The following is an 18,450-nucleotide window of genomic DNA, read 5'->3' on the forward strand; positions in this document are numbered from 1 at the left end:
CTAAATAATTATTCATCTAAAACAACTTCCTTATCCTGAAATGACCTACACTAGGGTTGCCATAGCTCAGGAACACAAGCAGCTATTATTCCATTTCTGCAAATCCCCAGACATCCCTTAAAGTAAAAGCGAAAGTCACCTTTTACTACCTACTCATAAGTAGGGATGGGGGAGAAATTCAAGACCATTCACATTTACAGGCAAACTTGGCTAATTTGCACTTTCTGAAACACAGCCATCCTTTCAAAGTCACACTTCTCCATATTTTGCAGCACAGTTCTCCAGACAACTAATGTCTACAAAAATGCATAGTTGATTAAAACGTGTTTATTGGTACAAAGGAAAAGGAAAAGGCGATGAAGAATTTCCTTGCATTGGATCTGAGGGTAGTGTAAAGATGTACCATTGACAGAAGCATAGTCATGGTTTCAGTGAGTACAGGATAAAATGTAGGTGTCCTTCTTTCCTATGACACACCCATCCCATCCAGGAATCCACTCTATTTTAGCCATTTTGTTGGTGCATTTTCACCAGCACAGCAACTGTACTAGCAGGGTTTTCTAAGAGCATCTCCAAACCGTTCTGCTGAGATATGTGTCATAGTGGCAGTGTATCTTGTGTTCTGCCAGCAGTGTGGCTTTCACCATTTCACATATCCAGAGGTAGTGAACATGGTGCCTTCCAGAAGTTGCTAGGCGAGAACTCCAATTGTCTCTGGCCACTGACCATGCTTTCTGGGGCTGATGGGAGTTGGCTTCCAACAACACCCAGATGGCACCATGTTGCCTAGCCCCTTGCCAGCTTAACTTGAGTAAAAAATTGCACCCTAAATGGATCTATTTACAGACAACTCCTCATTTGCACAGGGGTTGCATTCCAGGTCATTGTCCATGTCATAAACCTGTTCCACCCCCGCCACACACCCATTTCACCCCTTCTGGAGCTGAAAACACATGCATGGGTGGTCGCATGTCAATTGGATGCATGCTAAATGGTTGCCACCTGTACTTAGGTACTCGTGTTCATCATATTTCCTACAGTTGTAATGAAGTATAAGAGAGGAAATTATCACAACAAATGCTCTTAAAATAATTGGGGGGGGGCTTTCCAACTAAACCTTGAATATACTCCAAAACCAGTCTTTAGACCCAGATAAATATTCCTCACAAATTCATATGCCACTGAAATAGCCAATAATACCTGTGATATTGGGTGGAGCCATACACTGCACCAATTATGATTCAGGATGTTATCAGAACAGGCATAGATAGTTCAGCTGGACCGTTTGCCACCTAGCAGTTTTAGCATTTCAGCCCAGGTTTCCAACAAAAGTTTCACACATTTAAATAATAATAATAATAATAATAATAATAATAATAATAATAATAATAATATTCTAATCATCAGGCTGAAGATACCTCTCAAGTTTTTAAAACAAAAAGGACATATTGTTGCAAATGAGTTATCTTGTAATAAAATGTATAAATACTGTTCACAATGTAAAAACAAAAGTACTAACAAGACACAATACTTTTTTAAAACAAACTTGCCAACTTGTTGATTAATTTTTTTAACTCTTTTATTTTGAAGATTTCTGGAAGTTGGTTTCAGAAATGAATTAATTTAGTAACGTAAAGGGGAAGATTTCATAGAACAGTAGTGCCACAGTACCACCTTGTGGGAAGAAATATATTTGATACTGAATAGGAAGTAAGTTTTAGAAAAGGCAAAGTAGCAGGTTTTCTGTGTGCTTTATTTTAATTATATGCTGGTTCTACAGTGTTGAAGTATCTGAAAAGTGTTCAATCAAATTAAAATTTAAAAGAGAAAGAAAATAAATATTATGAATGCATCTTCAGTGCATTAGTACGATGCAATAATATTGCTGTCAATATTATTACCAATATCTGTTTGGGGGATCAATAGTTTTATTCATTTTTTGTTAAACCTGGACAAGTTTGTTACTTACAGACCTGTATGATTTGCTACATGAGTTCAGAAAATCAGAATATGTTTTTGTAGTACCTAAGGCTGCAAGCCCAACTCCACTTAAGTCTCAATTCAGTAGAGAAGGTATGGTTAAGACTGCATAGCATTCAATCAAGAAGAAAACTTCTGAGGAGACATGGTTTGTGATTGCTCTATAGTGTAGAGTGCAATCCTATACTGAAGATCCACCAACAGCAAGAAACAACTATGCTGACAGAACTCCAGATATGCAAACAACCAAGACACAAATAATCCTTAACAACAAACTATGTAACCGAAATATACGGTGTGTGTGCAAAAATAAAAAATAAAAATCAGAATTCTACTACAGTACAATAAAATAGTTGAAATATGTACAAACATTCCAGTAGCAAACTGGCAACCAGTGAAACTCTTTCAACAAGAGTAAAATATTCCTGCATTGCAGGGGGTTGAACCAGCTGACCCAACTCCACAATTCTATGATTCTAAGTTGCCAGTAGCCTGATCCTGTGTACAATCTGGCTTCTCAATTCTGCACTGCTTGCAGCTTCTGACCAGATGCAAAGACACTCCACATAGAGTGTGTCACAGTTATAAAGTCTTGAGGTTACCAGTGCATGGACCACTATCATTAGGTTATACCAGCTCAGGAATGGTCATAGCTGGAGTACCAGCTAAAACTGTTAAAAGCACTGCTAGCCACAGAGGCCTCTTGATATCCCAAATTCCACACGGTTCAGAAGCATCACAGTTTCAAGTCAGTCTTCCCCTGGCAACCGATGGGACCAATCTCCACCCAGCACCCCCGCAGGCCTATCCCTGCTCACCCATCTTGTCCTGTATCACTGAGACCTGGATGGGTGAGCAGGGAGGAGTTGGTCTCATCCAGCTGTGCTCATCTGCATACTTGGTGCAGCATCAGGCCAGAATCGAGGGTTGGGGAGGGGAAGCTACTGTGATCTACAGAAATTCTCTTCCCACCCCTCCAGGTTCTCTCTCTCCAGGTTCTTTACCCAGTTGCGGGGATCTAGTGTGTGTGTTCCTGGCATTGGGCAATTAGGACAGGTTAGGGATTTCACTGATTTACTGCCTGCCTCACTGCCCAGCAGTCTCCCTGCCTGAGCTGACAGAGCTGACCTCAAGAGGTGGTGTTTAGGCAGAGTTTCTGCCCCAGGTGAAGCCTCCAGAGGGGCACCATTGAGGCTCCCAGCCTCCCAGGGCTTCAGCTGGAGAAAAAGATGAAAAAGTGAAGGCAGCCAATAGCATCTTCCTTCCCCTAAGAAGCTGAAAAAGGCTCATTTACAACATGATGCAGGGAGAGGGAGAGTTTGAAAATCTGGAGAGGTTGCATGGCTCTCCCCCACGAAGCAAAAGACTCCCTGTGGATTTGCTACTGCATTGAGATTGTAATGAAAGGGCACTTTCTACTTTAAACTCGTAAAAAGCATTTTTTCACCTTACATGGAACCTAAAATTGCTATAAAATTATCATTTCCTAAAGTGAGTAATCAAACAAAAACAAAATTGAAAGGAATCTTGTTGAAGCTTAAAGGTAAAGGGACCCTTGACCGTTAGATCCAGTCGTGGCCAACTCTGGGGTTGCGGCGCTCATCTCGCTTTATTGGCCGAGGGAGCTGGTGTACAGCTTCCGGGTCATGTGGCCAGCATGACTAAGCCGCTTCTGGTGAACCAGAGCAGCGCACGGAAACGGCGATTACCTTCCCGCTGGAGCAGTACCTATTTATCTACTTGCACTTTGATGGGCTTTCGAACTGCTAGGTTGGCAGGAGCTTACTCAGGAGTAAATTTACACATCAAAAGTCATTGAAAAGGTTCTCTCAGAACCAAGAAGAGGGGTGGGTGACAAAAAGCCTCAAAGAGAAAAAGGAAAAAAGGAAACCAGAGGGCCTTGGGTGATCTTATAGAAATGCTGTCTTTTAATTATCCTGTGACCAAATAAATCCAATTCAAAACCTGACCTCAAATAAACAATCGATGCACATGGAAGTTCTACTCTTGACAAACAATTTGCTTTTACTGGAGGGGATTGCTCATTTTCCCTTTGGCCATACAGTCATAATACTTCTTAGGATTCCTTTGTATTAAAATGACATATTGACTACTTTTTATGCTCTTTACAGATAAATGTGTTGTTTGTTTGTTTGTTTGTTTGTTTGTTTGCATGCATGCATGCATGTATGTGTGGGTACGCAAACATGTATGGGGGGGTGAGGTGCCAAACTGGATCTTTGACCCGATTGACAGAAAGCCTAATTTCGGTCCTGGTTTAGAACTCCCATATTATCAGGGCTTCATTGCTGCCATGACAACCATGGGGCTGCCCCAACATGTCATTGGCCCAATGCATGTGGCAGGCCACACTCTGGACCTTAATTGGGCAGGAAGAGGGTGATCATCAGTCCCTTTTCATGGTCAGATGCTCAGTGAGGTGTGCCCATTTGTGCCCATTGACTTTTTCCAATATAAGTGCAGTACAACGCTCTTTGGCAATGCTCCTACCTAGCACGTTGGTGCATTGGTAGCGGAAAAGCATCCCGTCTAAAATCTATGCCTGTCCTGCTGCTGCTCAGAGGTGTACAAGAGAGCAGTACAGTGGTACCTCGGGTTACATACGCTTCAGGTTACAGACTCCGCTAACCCAGAAATAGTACCTCAGGTTAAGAACTTTGCTTTAGGATGAGAACAGAAATCGTGCTCTGGCGGCACAGCAGGAGCAGCAGGAGGAGGCCCCACTCGCTAAAGTGGTGCTTCAGGTTAAGAACAGTTTCAAGTTAAGATGAATTAAGTTCTTAACCCGAGGTACCACTGCACTTCTCCTAAGGGAGACATGCGCTTCCATGTTTCGCTTTCGTATTCCCCGCTCTCTCTCGCACCAGGCCGCTGAAAGCCAAGGCAGGCCACTCCTTGTGAGCCTCACACCTCCTGGCCGGCTCCGGAGGGAGAAAAGCCCTTGCCCGCTCGCGGCTACGGGGAAAGCGATGCGAAATGACGACCGCGGGTTCCTCCGGCGGCCTCTGGGAGGCGGCAAAGCAAGCAGGAAGGCGGAGCAGCTCCGGGAAGAGTGAGGCGGCGAACGAGCGAAAGGAAAGAGGAGGAGCAGCTAGTGGTGCCGCCGCTTCTCCTGCCAGGCCGTGGCCCTGGCCGGGCCTCCTCAGTAGCCGGAAAGGGAGAGGCGGCGCGCCGTGTGGGGAAAGTCCCTTCCGCGAAGCGGCCCCGATGTCGGGCGAGGCGGGTGCTGGGCTCTGAGCGGCGGCTGCGGCGGCGGCTCCTCGTCCTCCTCATTCAACCTCCTCCTCCTCTGCGAGGGAGGGGGCGCAGCCGCCGACGCGACTCCCAGGCTCCGACCGAGGAGAGGCCGCGGCCTGCAAGAGCGGAGCAAGGAGGGAAGCCGGGGGTGGTGGTGGAGGCGGAGGTTGCGTGCGTGCGAGGGCGCAGGATGCCGAGCCGGGCCCCCTCGGCCTGGGCTTCCCGGTGGCCCCAATAAAGCCCCGGCGGAAGAGCCTCGTATGAGGCCTCTCGGCGGCCCAGGAGGCGCCTCCGTCGGGCCCTCCGTCCCCCGCTGAGTGCTGTGAGGTGGGCTGGGGGTCCCGGGGAAACGGCCCCGCGAGAGGAGCCCTTCTGCGCCCCGGTCCCCGCCTCGCCTGGGCGGCCTGCGCTCTCCTCCTCTCCCTCCAGACGCGCAGCCCCACACACCCCATATACACTCACACTCACCCGCTGGAAGTGGAGGGATGTCTTCTGCCAACTCCGCGGACATGATTGAAACCCCCCCGGTGCTCAACTTCGAAGAAATTGACTACAAAGAGATCGAGGTGGAAGAGGTGAGTCCCCACAGGTGGAGAGGGCGCCGGGAGGGACATTTGGTAACTCAACTCGGCAGTAAAGCCCCACATAACTCCAAAGACACTTTCCCCGCCCGCCCCCCTTGGAGATATATAGATGCATATATAGGATGGCAGGCTCGGTTGCACGAAGTCAACATTGCCTGCATTGCCCCCATGCGCACACTTGAGACTGTAATCCTGTGCCTAAAAATTACTTGAGAGTAAGCCCAATGGAGTACAGTGCACACATAGGATCGCAAATTTATATGAGGGGTCTGGGCTCGAGGCTTTCCTGAAACTGGGTTTCAGGGTTGTGTGTAGTATTTAAAGGGCTGCCCTTAGACCAGTAGCTTGGGGTTCAAATCTCTACGTGACTTTGAAGCTCAGTGAATGATCTTGAGCTGATCCCCATCTCTTGAGCATAACTCAACAGGCGTGTTGTGAGGATGGAATGGGGAGCGACCTTGAATTCCTTAGAAGGTTTGAAAATATACTAATATTCCAGTGGTACTTTATCAAGCATGAAAGCTGAGCTATGGCTTGAGTAACTAGTTCTGAGGCAGTCATCTCAAGATTTGAGTTGCAATAAGATTTAAAGGCCGCCACCCCCAACACACACACACACATGTTTAGGGAACCTCAACACACATAATTTTAAAATAAAAGATAAGACTGAGGGACTTTTAGTGAGTACAGTGGTGCCCCGCAAGACGAACGCCTCGCAAGACGAAAAACCCGCTAGACGAAAGGGTTTTCCGTTTTGGAGGCGCTTCGCAAAACGAATTTCCCTATGGGGTTGCTTCACAAGACGAAAAAATCTTGCGTCCCCCGGCGGGTTTTTTTTTGCTTTTTTTGCCCTTTTCCTAAGCCGCTAAGCCGCTTATCAGCTGTTCCGCTGATAAGCCGCTTAACAGCTGATCGCTGGAAGCCGCTTGACGGCTCTAGCACTAATCCGCTAAGCTGTCAATGGGCTTGCTTCGCAAGACGAAAAAACCGCTAGACGAAGAGAATCGCAGAACGGATTAATTTCGTCTTGCGAGGCACCACTGTAGTTCCCTAGACTGGATGGATGGGAGGTTGCCTGCTCTTGATGGGGGTACATGCCCTCTGAAGGACCAGATACGCAGCTTGTGGGTATTTCTGGATCCTTTGCTGTTGCTTGAGGCTCAGTTGGCCTCAGTGGTACAAGGTACCTTCCGTAAGCTTCAACTTGTGGCCCAGCTACACCCCTCTCTGGACAAGGATAGCCTAAATTCTGTAGTCTATGCTCTGGTAACCTCTAGATTAGATTGCTGCAATGTGTTATATGTGGAGCTGCCTCAGAAATTAACATATAAAACAGCCAGTATAAAATAATTATCACTAAACACAGCATTAAAGCAGTAAATCAACAGTATCGCCAATGAAACCACGCAAAAGCAGCTTAGAACAGATTGATCTTCAAAGCCTTTTTAGATCAACAAGACCCATCAGTGGTGGGATCACTTTAAAACAGTTAGCTACTGAATATGGGTTTGGTATCTTAAGTTGGAAGAGTCATCATAAAGTCAAAATCCTTTTTGCAAGTTTACTTGCAAGTAGTCCCTGTTGATTTTTGTGGGACTAACCTTTTCCATCTGGGCTATCACATCTCCTGGATGAATTACCGTATTTTTTGCACCATAACACTCACTTTTTTCCTCCTAAAAAGTAAGGGGAAATGTCTGTGCGTGTTATGGAGGGAATGCCTATGGGTGGCATGCCTACGGATTTTCCTCCTCTAAAAACTACATGCGTGTTATGGTTGGGTGCGTGTTATAGAGCGAAAAATACGGTACAAACTTTCATATGCACTCAGCTTCATAAACACTAAGGTAGCCAGAAGTGACATATTTTCTCAGCTCAGGGAGATCTTGCATTCAAATAAAAAATTGGTGTGTCAATGATGGGAAGTGTGTAAGGAAGCATAAGATCCCCAAGGTTCATTTCTTAAAAATAAAAAAATCTGCACACTCCTGGAGACTCAGGATAATCAGTCAATGCCTGGATAGAAAGGTTTTTAGGATAGAAAGAAGTTAGGGCATATGCAGAGATGGAAATTATTTTGGACAGATCTGTACAGCAATATCTCAAATCTGAACATGACCCACCATCCAGGTATGGTGGTTTGCAGGAGCTTGTTTAAACCTCTTGGTTTTGTTGCCTGCCTGAGACTGCAAAAACAGGAAGTTGCCAAGCATCTGGCAGACTGCGATTAATATATCTTGGCAAGCCATGAGTTGTGCAGGTCTTTTGCACAACATAAATGTTTTACCATATCATTCTATAGTAGGAAGAAAGAAAATAATATGAGCTATGCAGATGGTTTGATTGAAATATGTAACTGAAAGTTTCCAATTGACTTTTTATATAGGTTGTTGGAAGAGGAGCCTTTGGAGTAGTTTGCAAAGCAAAATGGCGAGCAAAAGATGTGGCCATTAAACAAATAGAAAGTGAATCGGAACGAAAAGCTTTCATAGTAGAGGTATATTTTTTCCTTTTAAAATTCTTTTAACATAATCTGATTAACAGGTAGCCTATTGTGAATTTGTATGGGTGCTCATAATTTTATTGCTGTGCCGTAAAATGTTCCTTTAAGATTTATTGTGAGTTGTGTTTTGAAAAGTTTCTACACCCCTGGGGTGTATTCAGGACTCTGTTGGGATGAGGGACAAACTAGAAAGTTGACTCCAAGAGCCCTCTGAATTGTAGTCCCACCACCTGTATTTGGGAATATTGCAAACTCAATTAGCTGATTAAAGACTGAATTCTTCTGTGTCTGTAGGGATATTATGTCAACTGCATTTGCTTAGAATAAAACAACTCTGCAAACTACTAAAGCTGACTTATTGGTGTCCTGCTTCTCCAGTCACACTGGCCCATTTAAAATACTACTTCCCCTCTATGTTCTCCCTACAAGCAGTGGTGAGGGAAATGGGACTGTGCGTTCCTACTCTTCCTGCTGGTAACTCTTGTCACACTAGATGTGGGTGTCACATTTTGTAGGGTGTGTCAGAAGGGTAGAGAGGGAAAGTGTGTTTTCTACCACACATAGAAAAGAGATCAGGAAGTGAGTGTAATTTAAACCAGATCACTCAAAGTGACAAACTACTTGAATATGTACACTTATATATCAGACGATCAACACTTAATATTTCAGGGGGTTGGGGGGAGAGAGAGAGAGGTATGGCACTTCCGTTGGTGGTACAATGGTCTATTGCTAGTACACTATTTAAATATGCAGAAATACATAATTAAGCATAGTGTGCCCACAATAGGCCTGACTCACACAAATAGGCAAATAACTGGCTGTAATTTTTATTAGCCATGCTTGTAGTTGGTTTTGCATATGAGGGCAGAAACATCGACCTTAACGTGTCCAGTCCAGCTGCTGAAAGGGAGCTTCTACTCCATCCCAGTCCAACTGCTTGGGTAAACCTGAGAGACAGAACCATGGTGGTCAAAGGCCTGATACAAATTTCCATCCCTTTTCTCTGGAGTGGGATGAAACTACATTTCTCTTTCTGGACTGAATTGGAGTGCTCAAGTGATCCCCCACAGGGTCCTGCGGAGTGTCCAAGCCTTGCTTCTGTTGTGTAAAGTGTTGATTAGGATTGCCAGTTACTACTACCATTATCTGCCATGTAACATCTCTGTACATTTTCTACCTATAGCTAAAGACTATTGTTCTTCTCAGAGGATGTGTATTGATGTAAAATTAGTCCAGGGACTCAGCTGCAAATAAAACATTTTGAATGTGTTGTAAAGTGCAATATACAATTGTGACACTAGATGGTGACTGTGAGCTATAGCAAATTCAATGCTTTTTTCAAAACAATTAAAAAAACGCATTTTACAATGTTTTTAACACGTGTGTAGATTAGGCATCCATTATTTGTGGTCTCCACCTATCCCTCCCCTATTGTATGTGCTGTGGACTTCGGACAGGGGTGGGGTCACCCTTTCATTCTTAATGGCAATCAGAAGCCATGAGTTCCCCCTCCAGATTTTTCTGTGGTGAGAGGACTTGGGGGATAGGGGTCTCACATCATGCTATGATTGGGACAGTGGTCACCCAGAATTGAATGCTTGCAAAGGCTAACCTGTTAAATGTGTTTCTAGAACCTGATTTTATGCTCAACCTGATTTTATGTTCAGATGCTGTTCTATACGTACAATACTACTCTGTCACTGGCAGAGTAGTGGCAACCAAGGGCCACCACAGATAACACAAACTTTATCCAAAGTTTGGATAAAGCAGTCCATCTCACTGAAAAGTTGCATAGGGGGAGGGTAACTGGTAGTATTTTTTTTAAAAAAAAATAGTGTTAGGTGAGGTATCTGCTTTGTACTAACTAAACCACAGTTCATTCTCCAGGTCTGTGTAAAATACCATACAGCATCAAACTGGTTTTAGCATTCAGCTGTGAATCCTACATGAGCAAAGATTAGAAAAGATCACTTTTTAAAATTAAGGACGTAGCCTTTAAATGCATTATTTCTCTTAAATTCCAGCTTCGACAGTTGTCACGTGTGAACCATCCTAATATTGTCAAGTTATATGGAGCTTGTTTGAACCCAGTAAGTTGCACTTTTTCTGTTTTTGAGATCACAATACAATATTTTGTAGGGCTAAATATTTTATGATGATTAAAAGTTTTGCTTGCATTAAGTAAGAATACGAGAGCAAATAGTTCCTTAGTTGGCTTACTTGCACATACTGCACTGACTTTTCCCATTTTTATTATGAAAATGTGTGTATAAATTGGATATGCTTTTGCTATTTGTTTAGCAATAAACCTGGAATAATCAGGTTTCCCAGGTTATGTTTCATGGGTTCACTTGGCCCAAGATTTTCTTTTGCCCCCCTTCCAATTCACATGAATAATTTCTAAAATTAGTTTCTAAAATTAGTTTTAGAACTGTGCACCAGTTAATTTATTTTCATTTGTTCTTTCCCCCCTTCATTACCAATGTTCACAAGTGATAATTAACTGAAATACAACATAGAAGTGCATCAAGATTTTTGTGTGTGCTGTGAATATGCACAAACCCATGTGTGCATCAGTAAAGTAGGGCTGGATGGATATCGTGTAAGAACAGAAGGAAATCAAAGTTGCAGCAAATTATATGTATGAAGCTATCTGCAAAGATCAGACATCGAAAAAAGATCATGAAATTATCCCAAGTTACTTTTGCCACTGCACAAACAAGATCAGGCAATTTGGAACCCACGAATCCACACAGGAGTTTAGATAGGGAACTTTTAAAAAACATTCCTATTTTAAAGATTTTCTTCTACAGAAAAATCAAAAGTGTCTTCTAACTTAACACTTTGATTTTTCCACAAAGGTTTGTCTTGTTATGGAATATGCTGAAGGAGGTTCTCTCTATAATGGTGAGTCTCTCTCTTGAGTTGCATTATCTAAAACACTTAACTGAAGTGCAAGGTTGCATTTAGAAATTTGTACTATAATTCCAAAGCTGTAGAAGTGACAATTTCTTTCTAGTGTTGTTTGATTTTTATAATGTGAATTCATGTGTTCTTGTTTTGTCTACTTTAAAAAAAAAATCAGAACTCGCTATTAAGTATTCTACTCAACTACCATTAATCAACTCCATTGGCATTGGGCCTAAAGTTGTGAAGATATTTCATATAACCAAATTGGCTAAGCAAGAAGGTGGGTTCATCAGCAAGTTATGCTGTGGTGGTGCAATTGCTTTACTATGAGTATACAGTTACTGAACCCACATCTTTTAAGTCACCACAAAGCCACTGAAAGCATATTCACTTGTGGTATTATAAACATAGAGATTGAATTGTATTCTTAGTGAAGCATCCCTTATATTGCATTATCTAGAGCTGCCATATTTCAAAAAGTGAAAATCCAGACACAATAGTTGTTGAGCTACCCTCACATTACCACAAATACCATTCAGGACAAATGACTTTGAGCACACATTCTTAGTCTGCCAGTTTGGCCCTGTGTTTTGTTCTAGAAATAAAGTTACTGCAATACCCAAGATGTTTGTAACTAATTCTTCACATAAGTGGTGCAGTTCACAAATTAAATTGGCTACCTTCTTGTGTCCAATGCTGCTAGAAACAAACAGTGACTCAGACCTGTGATTTTGTATTCTTGTTTTGTATCAACTGTAATGTGCAATTAAGTTCTTTTTAGTTTGTAACTTTGTTTTTCAGTCCTACATGGTGCTGAACCTCTGCCTTACTACACTGCTGCACATGCAATGAGTTGGTGTTTACAGTGTTCCCAGGGAGTGGCATACCTTCATAGCATGAAACCGAAGGCTCTAATTCACAGGGACCTAAAACCACCAAAGTAGGTCTTTGGGCACTGTTTAAGCTTCTTAACATTCAAAATAAATCTTGTAGTCTTCTTCCCACCCCCACCCTTCTTAGAGGATAAATGGCTTACAGCGCATCTGAAAGCAGATACTATGCTCATATTATGGTTCTTTTTATTAGCAGGGAATAGGGTATTCAGCACAAGTGCTCATTGTGCAACATGCAAAGCATGTGTTTGTATAACATCAGATACCCAGTTCTACGAAACTGTTCTTTAAAATTAACATTAAAAACAATGTTTAAAAAATCTATTGAAAGTTATGGAAGAACTCCCATTATAGCGCTCCATTCTTTATTCTGATCTGTGATTGATAATAGCTTGGAACAACATGATAATCCTCTAATAAAACTCTCCTTCTGGCAAGTTTGCATCATTCTCCTCAATGGAGCATGGGATTTCAGGATGCAATCTTGAAATGTCTGGCTTACAAGGAAATACAAATCCAGCACCCTCCTGGGCTTGCCTTAGGGCAGTAGTAAGCACAGACGAATGCTCTATTCCCAACCTGTATTTTTTATATATATAAAAAAACCCACAACTCTATATTTTTCATTTTCTCCCCCACTGAAAACAATGGAAAGAAAAGGGAAGAAACAATTTTAGACCCTCTCAGAAGTGTGTCAGTCTCTATCCAGTTTGGGGCTCCGGAGGGAGGGGTTAGAGGAACAGAAGACTTTGGATTTTTCAGATCTTAGCTACTCTTCAGCAACCATTTGCTTTTTTGGCCCTGCTGATGTCAGAGCTCCATCACTGCTTGAGCTAGGACATCAGAGGGGTCAGCATCACCTAAGAGGGGGCAGTGGGCAACATCGTATCCTATGGCTCCTGTAACACCTTCCCAGCAGCCATAGAATCTCACCTTTAGTGTAGTAACATTTTTAAAGTTTCTATCCCACCCTTCTTCCCAAAAGAGCTCAGGGCAGCAACTACTCTTATTTAGTCACAAGATTCCTAAACTATTCTCTTTGTTTGACAGCTTGCTCTTGGTGGCAGGGGGGACAGTTTTGAAAATCTGTGATTTTGGTACAGCCTGTGATATTCAGACACACATGACCAACAATAAGGGAAGTGCTGCTTGGATGGCACCAGAAGTTTTTGAAGGTAAGAAAGTAATTTGATGCCTAATATGCATTTTTGTGTGTTCTACTAGCTTTATTGTTCGTTGGTTTTTATACTGATTTTTATTTATCAAGGGCATATGTAATTTTTCTTTCTCTGTATTCCTGTTGAATATTGTAATAGGTAATGGGTTGGGGAGGTTAAAAACAATATATTTAACAAAAGTTAGATATTTAATACCTTGAGTTAATTTTAACAATAAGCAATAAACTTCCAAATCGTTAAAATATTAGCTATATATGTAGACCCACCATAAATTATATATCTTGAAGGGAATTACCTGTTGACAAAGTAATTTGTGCTGTTATGAGTCACTTTGTGCATATTTACATTGAAAAGTAGCCTATAAACTTAAATATTAAATAAATAAACTTGCTTCCATATTAATATATACCTGCATTTAATCTTGCAGGAATTCAATTCAAATATTGCCATTTATAAAATCTGCTTAGTGGTATCACTTCTGTGACACTGAAATAGATATGTATATGAGATTATGCATGCAGGATAGGGGCATTGGTGTAGCCTTGTCACATGCAATAGCATCCTGGTGTGGACACAACGTAGTAGAAGTTCACACACACTCAGAAGTCACCTAAGAGTTTCCTTGCTCCTGTTCTCAATCTGAATATGTAATAAGCCATTCAAGGATGCACTCTCTTGGTTCCATTGAGCTGTCACTCAAGGAATGCTTTGTAACATGCTTAGAATGATTTCTTTTTAAATTTCTAACAAAACTACTTGCAAAGAAGTTTTCTTTTTGAAAACTCATCAATTGTTGTACTAAGAGAATTTAAGGGACTCCTAGTTAAATATTTCCCCCCAGATATTTGGCATTGATCAAATTAATTAGAGGGGGTGGGAGAACCTTTCCTGTGCTTTGTATGTCAAATTTGACAGTTGGGTAGTCCTGCGTGTCAATAACTTGCCCCTCCCCCAAACCCAGAACCTTGTCTTTGGTGATTCAAAATATTCAGGGTATAAAACCAACCCTGCAAGGTATTACACTACCATTACTCCTTAAGTGCAACCAGCCTGGGCCAAGAGACTCCCAGACCTTACTGGAAACTTCCCTAAGATTCCAAAGAAGCAACAGCTGAAACAGGACTGTCTGTTCCCTGAGCCTCAGATTAACCACCTTATTCAGTAATCGGTAACCAAGAGATTAGGAACTAGAATTAGTACCAAGGCATTACCCAAAATAGACAGATAGCAACATAAGCGAGGTAGATTTATTAAAAAGAAAAGACTGGAAGTAGAATAAAAATAGCCGCATATGACAGAACCAAAAGAGCCATAAAAGTTGCAGATCAAAAACCCAACCGACAAACACCACTGGGAATTACAAATCAGACTAAATAAGAAAGCTAACTTCCTAACTCTATCAGTTCCATAAAGCACTGACCCTAGTTCTCAATTAGCAGGCCTCACTGCTGATCTTGAAGCACAGTAGCATAAGATAACACAGTGCTTCAACCTGATGAGCTCACTCCATTACTGAAAAGTAACAACTTCTCACAGACCAGAGGCCTAAGCAAAAGAATCTTTTTCTTGACACCTTCCACCAAACATCACAATGATGTCAAGTGATAATTGTCAGTACTTCAAAACACCATGCCCTACAGGGTGCTTTGAAGCATCACTGATCAACAGGCTTGAAGTAACCACCCATCAGCTGAATGCTTTCCTACTTTCTGCAGAGATTAGCTGTTTGATGGCACACCCCACGATTAACTTGATCCACAGACTTGAACACAGCTGATAGTAATTTCAAGCCTGTTTTTTGCATTGGTTGGTCATGGGGAACGTCTTCTTTACCTGTGTTGTAGCATCTCATACAGAGTTGAATGCATGGAACACCTTGAGTTTTGTCACTAACATTCAGAAAATATATTGTTTGAGAAGGGACACATTTTGTTTTTAAAAGGATATAAATTATATGAATAACCTTTTTTCAGGTAGCAATTACAGTGAAAAATGTGATGTATTCAGTTGGGGTATTATTCTTTGGGAAGTGATTACCCGTAGAAAACCTTTTGATGAGATTGGTGGTCCTGCGTTTCGAATCATGTGGGCAGTTCACAATGGTAAGCTCAAACTTAATGGGTAACTGACAAGTAGCATTTCTGAATTTTTTTTTTTGTGTGTGTGTGTGTATTTGCCACATGTTTTCAGGAAAGTGCATTACTCTAGTGCCTAATTCACTGGCGCAAGATTGGGGCAAAAGTAGACCAGCCAGGGGCAAATCCACTTGTTTAAACTCTTATCTGCTCTAGTCGCATAGAAGGCAAGGGATTATTTTAAATAGTAAAATGGTCATTAAGTGAATGTTTGATTGATTGATTGATTGATTGATTGATCAGTCAATCATTTTATTTGTATGCCTCTTCTCCAAAGTTAAAACTATGCTCAGGGAAATTTACAACTTAAAAAAAATTGCATAACTACAAACATCAAAAAGTACAGAGCCAAATTAAACATTTTCCACTTAATTCATTGTATCTTAATTTTGGATGTTGTGATTTAACATGAACAACAGCAATAAGCCCTCCGCCACAAAACCCCCTAAACAACACCCCAGCCCAAGATTCTGTTAAGCAGCCTCAGCTTTTGTAACTGGAGTCAGTCAGGGCCCTGCCCTCCCAGGCCAGGTGGGATAAGGTCTTCCAGCACTCAGTTTAGGTCCCAATTTACCTTCTTGCAACAATTTGCTGCCTTCTATGCTGTCTTGGCAGAAGCCAGGTTGGGAGTAAAAAAGGCTTTGGGGACTGAATGGGAAGCCTCTGACAGCTGCATTTGGCCTACTGGCCAGAAGATCCCCATCCTCAGTTGAGAGTATATACAGTATTTGCTTCAAGTAAAATGCTTTTCTCATTCAGAACCCAAGTACCACTTCATAAATTGGCATACCTTTTCGGTAAGCAATTTAGTGAAGTGGTAAAATAATCCCTATATCCACTCATGTGAAATCTTTCAAGTTGCAATGTTGCAAGGATAGCAGATGGAAAGCCGCAAGATTATTTTGTTGAAAAAGCAACGGTATTGTTAATTTTCTGAAATCGTCAAGGATGGTTAGTTCAGTATAATCAATGGGATAAATATGTTTGTTTTGTGTAGAATTCTTACAACTTCATTGTACAATTTTATAATGTATTTTTTTTAATGGTCTCCCTGTAGGTACTAGGCCACCACTGATAAAAAATTTACCCAAGCCTATTGAGAGCTTAATGACTCGCTGTTGGTCAAAAGATCCCTCACAACGACCTTCAATGGAAGAAATTGTCAAAATAATGACACATTTGATGCAGGTACATTTTTCTTACATATGGCATAATGTACTGAAAGGACTGGCTTATATAAGGCATGGAAAGTGGATGGTTTGGAAGCAGTGGGGGAAAGAGAAGTATGGAAAAGTCACCACCATTGTAGAAGAGAATGATAATGGAAGACCAACAGAAGTTATATGCTCCAGAACATCCAGCCCATAAGAATTTGCTGGCTTGGGATAATGTTCTGCATATTGTAAAACTTTATTTTGATTTTTTATATATTTTGTTTAAATAAGTAGTACAGAAAAAAGCTAACAATAGCAAAAAAAGAAAGAAAATTAGATTGAATACAATCCAAAAATATTGAAAGCACATATTACATACTTACCATATAATACCTCCCCCGCCCCGCAGCTTCCCTCTGCCACAATTCAACTTCTTTGAATCTCTATTTCCACCTTTATCTTTGCATTCTCCAAATGTCTCGTTCTTTTTATTTCTTTTATCTCTTCTCTTTTCCAAATCATAGATATACTTTACATTTTTATTCTAGGCATATTAGCATATATTTCTTAGAACAATATTTTAACACACAATCTCCGAAACATTTGCATTCCTTTTTAAATTTTTTATTTGACTGCTTTCTAATGATTGAGGTTAGCTTAATTTTGTTAGTAGAATGTTGGGTGGTTTTGTTCGGAGGAATAATTCTCTTCTGCTTTGAACACCCTGAAGCAAAGGTAAACAGCAGACTATATTTTTTACTCTATTTGAGACTTTTTCTTACTGCTTCCCCACCCACAGAAATACATTGTAAAATATTCCATTCAGGCCCAGTTTGCACATCATGCTAAATTACTGTTTAGCACTTTCAGAACAAGTCTCACTATCAGGTACTCCTCACCTTTCCACTCTGTCATAGCTGCAAGGAGGAGATCAGAAGCATCAAATTTTAAACACACACCCCACTTCATTGTTATGCCCAAAGTATAGTTTATTGAAATTATGGTTTATTAGCAAGCCATAGTGAACGATGATTTGAGCCTTACTTTTGAATATAAATCATGTTTAAACTAACCACAGTTCCTGCAAGTTTGGTCATAGCAAGGAACTCTGGTTTATTTAAAAGCAGATACTGAAGATCCTCATGTCAGGTGAAAAGAGAAAAGTGGGGAGCTTTGAAGCCTGAGATTTGCCAGGACAGATTCCCATAGCATTTCACCTAGGAATCCTCTTTCAACTACCTGCGACAGTTTCAGCCTTACAACCTAATTACAACAATCTTGTTATAACTGCTTTAGCCTTCATAGCCATTGGAAAGATCTATGCTGCAATCTAGAGATAGCTATCTAATTTCTTGAAGTAACAAAAGAGAAAGTAACATGTCACTTGGGACCCATGTTTACAAATTACTTTACTGTATTTGCATAATATGCAAGATTACAGTGGAAATGTGTAATAGAAATTATGCTGGTATGCAAGCCTAGAATGGAAATGTTCACATCTCTGTTGCCAGGATTACTGGCAAACATATGTAGCCACATCATATATCTCTTGTGCTAGTAAACTATTTATGAGACTTTTCTACAGTCACATTTGGAGTCAACTTTGCAAAATGAATACTGCCTTTCATTACTGAACATCAGGATTGTCTAATGAGTAGTGTTTCAGTATATTTTGACTGATGCTGTTAAACAAATATTGCCATTTATTTAATATCACAGTAGAAAGACTGCATACATCTTTTATGTTAGCTGAGTGTTGTCATTCATACATATGAATCATGCTACATCTCTCCTTGTACTTATGTCTGTTTGACATTTTTATGTTGTCATGACTTTTTAGTTAAAGAATAAACTG

The 18,450-nt window shown here is 41.2% G+C and overlaps 1 protein-coding gene across 3 annotated transcripts in view; it reads left to right on the forward strand.

The window, feature by feature from the left end:
- Positions 1 to 5,047: 5,047 nt before the first annotated feature.
- MAP3K7 (mitogen-activated protein kinase kinase kinase 7) overlaps positions 5,048 to 18,450 on the forward strand; it is a 36,194-nt gene continuing 22,791 nt past the window's right edge. Inside the window, exons 1-8 of one of the 3 annotated variants that reach the window (XM_081907003.1) lie at positions 5,048 to 5,813; positions 8,209 to 8,319; positions 10,350 to 10,415; positions 11,187 to 11,232; positions 12,037 to 12,175; positions 13,179 to 13,303; positions 15,280 to 15,408; positions 16,499 to 16,629. In XM_081907003.1, the coding sequence (XP_081763129.1) occupies positions 5,724 to 5,813; positions 8,209 to 8,319; positions 10,350 to 10,415; positions 11,187 to 11,232; positions 12,037 to 12,175; positions 13,179 to 13,303; positions 15,280 to 15,408; positions 16,499 to 16,629 (837 nt within the window). In that variant the 5' untranslated portion in view covers positions 5,048 to 5,723. The remainder of the gene's footprint in view (positions 5,814 to 8,208; positions 8,320 to 10,349; positions 10,416 to 11,186; positions 11,233 to 12,036; positions 12,176 to 13,178; positions 13,304 to 15,279; positions 15,409 to 16,498; positions 16,630 to 18,450) is intronic. The other 2 variants (XM_081907005.1, XM_081907004.1) reach the window with 2 other exon arrangements.

Source organism: Podarcis melisellensis (genome assembly GCF_964234715.1).
Source record: "Podarcis melisellensis genome assembly, chromosome: 3".
NCBI classification, from domain to species: domain Eukaryota; kingdom Metazoa; phylum Chordata; class Lepidosauria; order Squamata; family Lacertidae; genus Podarcis; species Podarcis melisellensis.